The sequence below is a fragment of the Nannospalax galili genome, unplaced genomic scaffold, assembly GCF_000622305.1.
Source record: "Nannospalax galili isolate Female #2095 unplaced genomic scaffold, S.galili_v1.0 scaffold538, whole genome shotgun sequence".
In the NCBI taxonomy this organism is placed as follows: Eukaryota; Metazoa; Chordata; class Mammalia; order Rodentia; family Spalacidae; genus Nannospalax; species Nannospalax galili.
Genome location: NW_008343842.1, coordinates 4,384,911 through 4,395,605, shown reverse-complemented (window position 1 = coordinate 4,395,605; position 10,695 = coordinate 4,384,911). Strand labels below are relative to the sequence as shown.

At 53.5% G+C, this 10,695-nt stretch overlaps 1 protein-coding gene across 2 annotated transcripts; it reads right to left on the bottom strand.

Moving 5' to 3' along the window:
* Positions 1 to 2,245: 2,245 nt before the first annotated feature.
* Spdef (SAM pointed domain containing ETS transcription factor) lies at positions 2,246 to 9,586 on the bottom strand. Of its 2 annotated transcripts, XM_008840124.3 has the most exons (5): positions 9,178 to 9,586; positions 6,811 to 7,008; positions 5,048 to 5,095; positions 4,802 to 4,948; positions 2,246 to 2,804 (listed from the first exon to the last, which is right to left on the bottom strand). In XM_008840124.3, the coding sequence occupies exons 1-5, from the start codon at positions 9,584 to 9,586 to the stop codon at positions 2,626 to 2,628; spliced, it is 981 nt and encodes a 326-aa protein (XP_008838346.1). In that variant the 3' UTR covers positions 2,246 to 2,625. The 2 variants fall into 2 exon arrangements, with proteins under 2 accessions (XP_008838346.1, XP_008838347.1); XM_008840125.3 differs by lacking the exon at positions 5,048 to 5,095.
* Positions 9,587 to 10,695: the final 1,109 nt, after the last annotated feature.

Sequence of the window (10,695 nt, the reverse complement as noted above, 5' to 3'; positions counted from 1 at the left end):
TGTCGGATCCCCTGGAACTGGAGTTATGGACAGTTGCTAGCTACCATGTGGGTGCTGGGATTCAAACCTGGGTTTTGGGCAAGAACAACCAGTGTTCTTAACCACTGGGCCATCTCTCCAGCCCCACTTCTTTTAATTTTTAAAATTACACTTTAATTTAGTCCTTCTATGTGTGTGAGAGAGCACACGTGCCAGCCACACGTGTGGAGGTCAGAGGACAACATGCAGGAGTAGGTTCTTTCCTGCCACCATGGGGGTCCCAGGGATCAAACTCAGGTCACCAAGGTCAGATTTGGTGGCAAATCATCTCTTGCTTTTCTCCTTCCTTCCTTCCTTCCTTCCTTTTTCCCTCCCTCCCTCCCTTCCTTTCCTCTCCTTTTCTCCCCTATCCTCCCTTTGTCTCTTCCCTTCTCTTTCTTTTCTTTGTCAGAGAGAGTCTCTCATAGCCCAGGCTGACCTCCACCTTCTATCTAGCTGAGGATGGCCTTGAACCCCAGATCCTCCTGCCTGCACCTCCCAAGTGCTGGGATCACAGGTTCAGGCTACCATGGCCAGCAGAGGAATCTTAAAGGCAAAAGGTAGTGCTCTTATTTGCCCAGACTGTTCCATTCCGTGTGGGGGAGCCCAGGAGTCAGGGTTCTCCAAAGGGGTCAGGGAATACCCTGGCCAGGTGGGGTTCTGACAAGGTGTGAGCAGAGGGAGAAGAATCCAGTTTCCTGCCAGTTCATGTAGTACCACTGGGTAGGTGCAACCTGCTGAGTGTTCCTGGGTATGGGTTGCCTGTCAAGCCCTCCAGACCACCCCTCTGAGGAGTCACTCCAGCTCCCCATTCCCTGCCTCTAATCCCCCTGCCCACCTTCCTCACCAGCCCTGTCTGAGCTCTGAGGCTGGCCCAGGCCCAGTGGGACATCCAAACAGGTCGCTCTTGAGGGGCATGATGGACTGGCTGGAGACAAAACCAGTTCAACAGCATCAAGCCTGCCTCTGGCCAGGGTCCCAGTCTATCTCTTCTCTGGGAATGGGAAACAGCCGGGGCCCAGTGAGGCAGAGGCCTGGGGCAAGGCCCCCTCCTGCTCCACGTCCAATCCCAGATGACAGATGCCAAGGAGCTGTTTGCTCATTGCCAGGAGTAAACTTCAGGAGACAATAAAATTGCTGGGGCAGAAGGTGGGGGGCGGGTGTGGGATGTCTTTAACCCTTGGTGGTCTGGTGCCCCATCTTGTCTCCCAGAAGACTGGCTTCAGAAGCTAAGGGTTATGGGCCACAAAGGTGCTGATCCATTCATAAAGCAGGAGGAAAGGAGGGGCAGGGAGAACCCTGTCCCTGGGGAGAGATGGGCTTGGGATCAATTCCCAGTTCTGCTAGTCATAACTGTGTGACTGAGCAAATCACTCAACCATTCTGAGCCTCTGATTTATCATGTGCAAAACAGAAAAATGGCTTCAACATTTTGTTGAGATGGTCATTGACCAAAAGACAGTAGAAATGCCTAACACTGACCCATCCTTGGGTCACATGATTCGGGCAAACTTGAGGGAAGAATGAGACCACTGCTTTCCCCAGGAGAATGGGAGAGTAGGGCTGGTCTCTCTACACATGTGCAGATAGGTGCCCAGCTCCTAGACCCTGGTGGCTCTCATACCCAGGCTCACAGCTTCACTGTTGAGCTTGCCAAAGTCTTCAGGAGGCAGGGGGTGCAAACACACCCACTTTACAAAGCTAGTGTCCCACAGAGAGACTGAAGTGCCCACGGTCTCCCACAGTCCACCATGTGGTCCAGCTCTCCAAGCAAAGTCAACAGCCTTGGACTCCTTGCAGGAGAACAAGACCCTAGCACACCCTGACACCAGGCCGTGCCCTGTAACAGCAGATTCAGAGGCTGCCTCCCCCTCTTCAGGCCTGTGTGCAAGTCCTCTTTGACCTGGCCCACCTCCCCTTTCAGTCATGCCAGGGTGAGGAGGATGCAGTGGCCAGTTAGCCAAGCCATCTTGGTCTGGAGAACTCCTTGTCTCTCCCATGGCATCTACCAAACATCTGCTCCTTTCCTCTTAGACTCGGCTGCATGCCACCTCCCTGGGCAAGCCTCCTTCGTGGTCACTGCCCTAAGCCTCTGTGACCACAACCACCCTAGACCACTGCTGGCCTCCAGGCTGTGCCAATACACGGCCAGACACTGAGGACCTGTCAGTTCTCTTGTATCTTTATTATCCATTCCTAGGACTTCCCTGGTTCCCTAACCTAGGGTTGCACACATTTCTTAGCACCATGCCTGGTATGGTGCAAGATGGGTGACAGGGGTTTGGAGCAGTGCAGCACTGCCCTGTGAGTGACCTTGGTTGGATCATGTCATGTCATAAGCACTGCTCTAGGAATTCCATATCCAAGCCTGGATGGGGTAGTCCTCTACTTGTGCACAGTCCTGGCTCCCTTGGTCCTCCAGGAAATTGTGTGCTTGATTAGTAAGGCCTGAAGAGACAGCATCCCTGCCCTGAGACCCAGAGAGCTCACTTGCATCCCTGGAGCAGTGACTGCCTCTCCCTGATCCTGGACTCTGGGATGCCAGCATCCAGCCCCCAGATAAGGGCTGTCTGGGGCAGGGTGCAGGCCTCTGGCCCTCTGCAGCCCTCAGACAGGGTGCACAAACTGGTAGACGAGGCGCTGGGAGATGTCAGGCTTGCGGATGATCCCCTTCTTGTAATACTGACGGATGGAGCGACTCAGCTTGTCATAATTCATGGCTGGCCGGTTCTTGCGCACGCCCCACAGCCGGGCTACCTGTGCAGAGTCCTCAATTTTGAAGATGCCTGGGAAAGCAGGAGGGGCCAGAAAGAGCCAGGGGTGTACAAGAGAGGCAGTCAGAAGAAGAGAGATGGAGTGGAGATCAACAGGTCAATTTGGGGAGCACAAAGAGAGGCTGGTGCTAGGGCCTCCTTTAACTTGCAGCAGGGGCCAGGGAATGGGAATTGCGATACTGGCTCTGTAGCTCTGGTGCTGGTTAAATAAATGTGTGTGCAGCATGTACCACAACCACAGACCTAGAACTTGCAGCAGTCCACGCCTGCCTCTGTCTCCTGAATGCTGGTCTACAGGTGTGAACTTTTTGTGTTTTATATTTTGAGACAGGATCTTCATATGTAGCCCAGGCTGGCCTTGAACTTTCAATCCTCCTGCCTCAGCCTCCAGAGTAGCTGGGATTACAGGTGTGTATCAACAATCTAGGCCTGGCAGGTGAATGAATAGACAGCAGAAAGAGTGGGTCTAAAGCAGGCGCCTGGGCTCTGGTCCTGGCCCTATCCTTTGCTATCTCTGGAACCTGTGCTGGTACCTGTTTGTCACAGGAGGTGCCAGTAACCATGTGGGAAGTTAAGCTTTACAGAAGGGGCCTGGAGTAGTAGAGTGGTTCACATCTGTAACAGCATTTGGGTGGTGGAAGCAGGGGGATTAAGGAGTTCAAGGCCAGCCTCAGCTACATAATGAATTTGAGGACAGCCTAAGCTATGTAAGACCCTGCTCAGGGGGACCCCCTCTAAAAAAAAAAAAAAAAAAAAAAAAAAAACAAGCAACAGCAACAAGAAAAACAAACTGAGATGACTTGGAAGTGCAAAACACACTAGATTTTTAAAACTTAGCAAACATATTTCAGTAATTTTTATATTTATTACTGGCTGAAAGTATACTAATTTGTCCATAGTTCTAGATCAACTACAGGTTAGCTAACCCTAATCTGAAAGGCTTGGACCAGAAGTATGTCTGATTTTGGAATATTTGATAGCTTTATTTTATGAGCATCTAACCCAGAAACTCTAATCTCTAGTCCAGATTTCATGGCAGAGCTCTCCAGGTTTTGCCATTAGGGAATACTTAGAAATTTGACACTAAGGATCAGTGAGCTAGCTATATTGTTAAAATGGAAATGCACCTGCTTTTAAATGTTTCAACTGTAGAACTAGGACATTTAATATTATACATGGGGTTTAGTACCTCTGAGGGACATCATGAGTCTCCAGGTGAAGCCATAATAATTTATTCATTTAGTGTGCGTACAAGGATCCCAGGGAACTCAAGTCCTTACGCTTGGCAGCAAGCGCCTTTAGCTCGCGTGGCTTGAAGCCATAACGTTTTGAGAACAAAGATTGAGTTCCATCCTCAGCAGACACTCTAAATCCCTACCATGTTCCAGGCACTGTGAGATGTTGTGGGAGTCCCCTACCCAGGATGGAGTCTGGTGGAGAGACTGAGGCCACAAACAGCTTTCTAAGCCCTCGGGCACGGAGCAAGGGGTGGAAATCCTTGAGTAGCAGGTTTGGAATGGAACAAAAGCGGAGTCAATATCCGCCCAGCTGGAATCCTCCCCATGCCCAGCCCCAACCAGAGCTTTGCCTACAGAAGGCCCTCCCCTCCCTGTCGAAGCCCTGCCCTGCCTTAGCGAAGGGCCACTCGGCCAAAGCCACGCCCCTCAGAAAGTAGCCCCGCCCTACCAAGCCCCGCCCTCAAGCCCCAGACAGCAGCCTGCCCTGTGGAAGCCCCGCCCCTCAAACAGAATCCCCGCCCCCTCTGGCTGCAGCCCCGTCCTACCAAACCACCCCAGACCTCAGCACAGCAGCCCGCCCTATGGAAGCCCCGCCCGCCAAAGCCCCGCCCCCAGACTGCAGCCGCATCGCTGGAAACCTCGCTCTGGAAAAGCCCCGCCCCTCTGACCGCAGCCCCAGCTCCCAGATAGCAGCCTGACCTGTGGAAGCCCCGCCCTCCCAAGAAGCCCCGCCCCAAGTCCACCCCTATAGAAGGCCCGCCCATGGCATACCTTTCTCCTTGTTGAGCCAGCGGATGAAGCGGCCGTAGCTGTGGGGCTTGAGCAGCAGCTCCTTGAGGAACTGCCACAGGTGGATGGGCTGCCCCGAGCACGACGAGTCCACCTCGCTGTCGGTCCAGCCCTCCTCGCTGCTGGAGGCTGGAGGCCGGGAGCACAGGGTGAATGGCTGCGGGGACACCCGCTTCCTGGCAGCCGCCCACCGCCCGCCCAGCCGCTCCCTGCCTACGCCCGGCTCACCGCAGTAGTGGATGGCTCCGGGCGAAGTTCTCTCCTTCATCCAGGCCGCTGTGGGCAAGGAGGGGAGGTTGAGGAGCCAGCCTAACGGGACTGTGGGCCCTGGGACGCTCTGCCTCCCACAGCTTGGGGCTGGAGAGATGGCCCAGTGGTTAAGAGCACTGGCTGCTCTTGCAGAGAACCTGGGTTGGAAACCCAGCACCCACATGGCAGCTAACAACTGCCCCTAACTCCAGGGGATCCGACGGCCTCTGCTGTCCTCCGCCGGCATTGCATGACATGGGTGGACTTACATACATGTAGGCAATACACTCATACACATGAGATAATAATAAAATATTATTTTAAAAAGATCACCCTCATCATAGGAGACGCTTTTTCAGAGCTGGGGCCATAGACAGCCTGCTCTGCCCCGTGGAGTGGGCCTGAGATGCCCCTCGCAGGTGCTGAGACCTGAGCCTTGCTCAGGGCTCGGCCATAGCCATTGCACCAGCCTTGCCCTCCAGGTTTCCACCTGGCCACTCCACTGCCCACCCCTAAGCCAACAGCCAGGAACAAAGTGCTCTGGTCATGCCGCATCCACTGGCCAGAGGCCTGGGCTGGAGTAGGCAGGGTCCTCACACAGAGTCAGTCACATAAGTGGGTCCTGTGCCCCCCATCATCCCAGGCCTTTAAGGACAGGGTTCAAATGCCCAAGAGACTTGAATGAGGAATGGTGATATTCTAATGCCATTTACATATTTCTATATTGTTTATTTTGTGTGTTTCTGTGTATGTAAGTGTGTGAGCACACATGTTCCATAACTCCTGTGGAAGTTAGAGGACAACTTGCTAAAGTTGGCTCTCTCCTTCTATCATGGGGGTCACAGGAATTTAACTCAAATTGTCAGGATTGGTACAAGCAAGCACCTTCACCCTCTGAGTCACCTTGCCAGCCCTCAGTACTTCTTTAATACAAATAAGTAAATAAGGGGTTGGGGATTCAGCTCAGTTGTAGAACGCTTGCCTACAAGCGCAAGGGCCTGGGTTCGGTCCTCAGCACCGAAAAAAAAAAAAAAAGACAAAATAACAAATAAGTAAATAAGTAAATAAATAAATACATAAATAAATAAATCTAACCTTAAAAAGGATGCTGGGCATAGTGGCACATGCCTTTAATCCCAGCACTCAGAGGCAGCCAGATCTCTGTGAGATCAAGGCCAGCCTGGTTCACATAGTGAATTCCAGGCCAGCTGGGACTACAGGGAGACCCCATCTCAAAACCAAAAAGGAAAGAAAGAAAATAGCTAATCTTAAAAAGGATTTTTTCCAGGCTTTGTGGTGCCTGCCTATCAGCCCAGCACTCAGGAGGTAGAGGCAGAAAACTTGTTGCAAGTTTAAGACCAGCCTGGTCTACATAGTGAGAACCTGTCTCAAAATAAGTAAGTAAATAAATAAATTATAAGAAAAAAACCTGGGGGTATATCAGTTCTAGAGTGTTTGCCTTGCATGTGCAAGGCCCTGGGTTCCAGCAAAAATAAATCAAAGGAAAAAAGATTTCCTAGACTCCCTGGTGACCTTAAACTCTGACAGCCATTTCCCCACAGTCTGATTCTACCTTTGAAGTTCATGTGCTCTGTGCTGACATTCTGTAGGTTTGGTGAGTTCCCTCAAGATGCAGGGAGGCTACTCCCTCCGGAGAGGAGGGCAGTCCCTCAGGCTACTTCCTGGCCTGACTGTTCCCCTCTGTATCTCTGGCCTGGAGCCTAGGCCCTGACATGCCCTACCTGACTTCCAGATGTCCAGGTGGGCATGCAGCACGTCCCCACCCAGGGGTGAGCGCTGGCGGAACTGCTCCTCTGACATGGCACACAGCTCCTTGCCTCCAAGCTCCTGGAAGGCCTTTCCTGCCGGGGGCAGCCGGTACTGATGCTCTGTCCACAGCAGCCACTTCTGAACATTGCTGGGGCTCCAGTCCCCAGGGTCTGGGTAAGAGACAGCATCACAGCTCAGGACTGCTGGTGGGCACTACCCCAAAGGTGACCCTCCCAGAGGGGCTAGAACACCCACGGGGCTTTGTGACCCAGGACCATGCTATCCCCTGGGTGGGGACAGCTAGGGTCTCAAAGAGCCCTGTGAAGGCAGACCCCAGAAAAGATGGAGAGGGAAGAGCTAGGGCCTAAACAACCTTGTTGTCTCTGTACCCCCATCACAGTCAGATCCTTCCAGCCCTCCACAGGGCTTTTCTGGGGACCCCAGCCTTGGAGGGGGCAATGACATTCAGCCAGAAACACCTGACTTTCCCCTGGAACTCTTGCCTTCCACAAAGTTCTCAAGGAAATGGAGTAAAAAGCCCACCAAAGAATCCATCTTAAAACCCAGTGCCCTGGGACTGGAGGGCGGGCTCAGAAGTTAAGAGCACCAGCTTCTTTTGCAAAGGACCTGGGTTTGGTTCCCAGCACCCACAGGACAACTAACAACCATCTGTAACTCTAGTTCCAGGGGATCGGATGCCCTCTTCTGTCCTCCATGGGCATTGCACTCATGGGTGGGCCAACATACATGTAGGCAAAACGCTCATACACATAAAATAAAAATAAAATAAAAAAACCAATGTCAACCCTCTGTCCTGGAATTTTACAGATGAGGAAACTGAGGCACAGGTTGGGAGGCGCCATCTCTTGCCCAGTGCTTAGCAAACAGTTGGGAACACAGCAGCTTCTCACTGTTCACGTATCAATTAAGTACCAAGACTCAGGTGGCTATGGCTCAGTTACAGGTGGTAGAGACCAAGACAGGTAGTCACTGGCTATGTGTGTCCCTGGAGAAGCTGCTGTCAGGGGAAGCCAGCAGGGCACACAGTTGGAGCCAGTCTGGGGCACGGTGTTTCCTCCAGGTGAACACCATGGTTCAAGCCAGTTTCCCAGCCAGGTGACCTGCAAGCTAGGCTGCTCCAGCTTCACGAGGCCGTTTTCTCCCTAAGGTCGATGCAGTTTGTTCTGAGAGCCTGTACCTCCCAAGTGGGGGAAGAAGGGCTGTGAGAAAGCCTCCTGGGGCAGGGCTGGCAGGAATGTAGCAAACTGAAGGAGAGCGGTATGGGCAGGAATTGCCTTGTAAGAGGACCCCCTGCCCCCAAAAGCACAGAAGGAGGGGGGGTGTCGACGGGCTGAGTGTGAGGGACACGAGACCCCACTTTCCCATGGGAAAGCTGTAGAAATGGAGGCCAGACCTGCCTCTTAGACAGAGGATGCACACAGGAGGTCGAGGCCCAGGAGCTAGACACCCACTGCATTGGTGTGGTGGGCACACACACTGTCTGCCTCTCAGTGTCCCCTCCTCCCTACCCGCTGACCAGGGCCACATCCAGCTGTTTGTTTGTGACCCATCAATGCCAACCCCACGCACAGAGGGACCTCTGTGTCCTTCTGAGTTCACTACTCAGTCTCCTAGGCAGGGGACAAAGTGTCAGTGGTTGAAGCCAGTCAACAGTTGTTTACTGAGTATCTATTATGTATCTCCTAGGAACTGGGGATATACAAATATAGGCTCAAGGGATAGTCCCTGGCATCTGGGACTATCCCCTTTAGTGGGGTACAGACCAAAAGTGAGGTGGGAAACAAACACACCCTCAGACCCTCAGATGGCAATTGTGTCATAAGAGCAGGAAATTTGGGGAAATGAGAGGTGGGCTATGGGAGACCCAGGTTCGGTTCCCAGCACGCACATAGTGGCTAACAACTGTCTGTAACTCCAGTTCCAGGGGAATCCAATGCCTTCTTCTGGCCTCTGCAGGTACTACATGCAGAGGTGTACTAACATCCATGCAGGAAAAACACTCATACACATAAAACTAAAACAAAAATCTAAATATCTATGGGGAAAGCATTCTATATTGAAGGACCAGCAGGTGCAACAACCTGAGGTGAGTGTTGTGGGCAAAGCAGACAGGTCATGTCACTGGAGCAGAGCAAGGGAGCCGGGGAAGGTGGGGAGTCAGACAGAGCAGAGCATAATTCACTTTATCTACTAAGTGAGGGCCCTGGGAAGGCGTGGTTGGGCAGGGCCCTGGTTCCAGCTGCTGTATAGACTGGGCTGCCCAAGGTGGTCAGAGTCCACCTAACAGATACCTGTGGAGGTGTCAGGGAGGGTCTCACCTGCTGTGATATTGAGCAGCTTGCAAGCCGTCTCGATGTCTTTCAGGACCTCGCCCACCACCATGGACTGCACCTGCTCCAGGGAGTGCTCATCCAGGCTGCTCCCAGGGGCCTGGCTGTCAATGACCGGGCATTGCTCAGGCTCCTCTGGTGGCTCCTCCCGCACGCTGGCCACAGGGACCTTGGCTCCCCAGTTGCCATCCTCAGGGTACAGCATATTAAAGTAGGAGAGGTAGAAGGCAGACAGGCCCTGCTCAGGAGTGGCCGGTGGGCTGGGGCTCCATTCCCGCTTCTCAGGACCCACCACCCCTGCTGCTGTCTTCTCCACACCCGTCCTCAGTGCCACATCTGGGGGCAGCAGCAAGCAGCCCGGGGACACGTCGCTTAGGCCTGGGCTGGCGCTGCCCATGCCTGTAACTGCTGGGACTGGTGGCTTTGTCTGCAGAAGTCAGAGAAAAAGGAAAGTTGGTCTAACTGATGTTATGGCTCCATGGGGACCGCTAAGCTGGTTATACGACTGGGGGCTCTGCGGGCTGCGCTCAGGAGAGGGTTGGGGGCTTCTGGGTCACTGGGCAGCAGGCAGTGAGTACAGGGCTGGCTGGAAAAGACAGCAAAGTGGATGAATGGGCAAGATGGGACATGGACAGCTGGGAGAGGCAGGTGGCACAGGCTGACTGGGAGCTTCTAACTTTCCTGCCACTACCTCTGAAGTGCTGAAAGGGGAGGTGTGTGGTTCACTGGGCAGTGAGGAGGCTCAGGGCACCCTGGCCCATTTCTGGTCATCTTATGGGATCCACTGTGTAGCCGGCCTTGGCCTCTGCCGGAAGTGCAAGGAAAAGAGCCCAGTTTGCAAACCCTCCTTTTTTTTCTTCAAGGGCCACTGCTCACCTATCTGAAACCTTTGTACAACTCATAAAATGATGCCCTTTCTCTCTGGCCAGCAGAACTTGATGAATGGAGCTCAGTGGCGTTTCAGCTCTCTCCCCATCCCCCACCTTGCTCAGTGCCCAGCTTTTCCAACCTTCTGTCACAGCCCTACAGTTTCCTGGGGTGGAAAAAAAAGCCGACAAGGGAGAAGAGGGTGTTGCCTTTGTTTGAGGGTTCCTTTAAGTGACAAGGAAAAAAAAGGTCAGGGTGGGTGGGGTGGGCAGGGACGGGGGGGTACTGGAGTTGCAGGGGACAGAGGCCAGGCCTGGAATCATTTCAAGACCTTCTGTGCAAACACTCGTGTGTGCTGTGGGCCCTTGGTGTTTACCCAGGCAGCACCCACAGCCTGCTCTGTGCCTGTGTTCCCACCCTGGCCTGTGCCTACACCCTACCCCGTAGGCAGCAACTCCACCCCAGGAGAGTCCCCCTTAGTCCCCAACCCTCCTCCTTCACCCCCCACTGGCCTCCTGCCCCATCCACGTCCCCAGCACCCCCCATGCCTGCCACGTTAGGACAGTCCTTGCCAGGTCCCTGGGCCCCATGCCCAGGTGGCAGCCTTTCCAAGAAGCAGGAGAACTTGCTTCCCAAGGC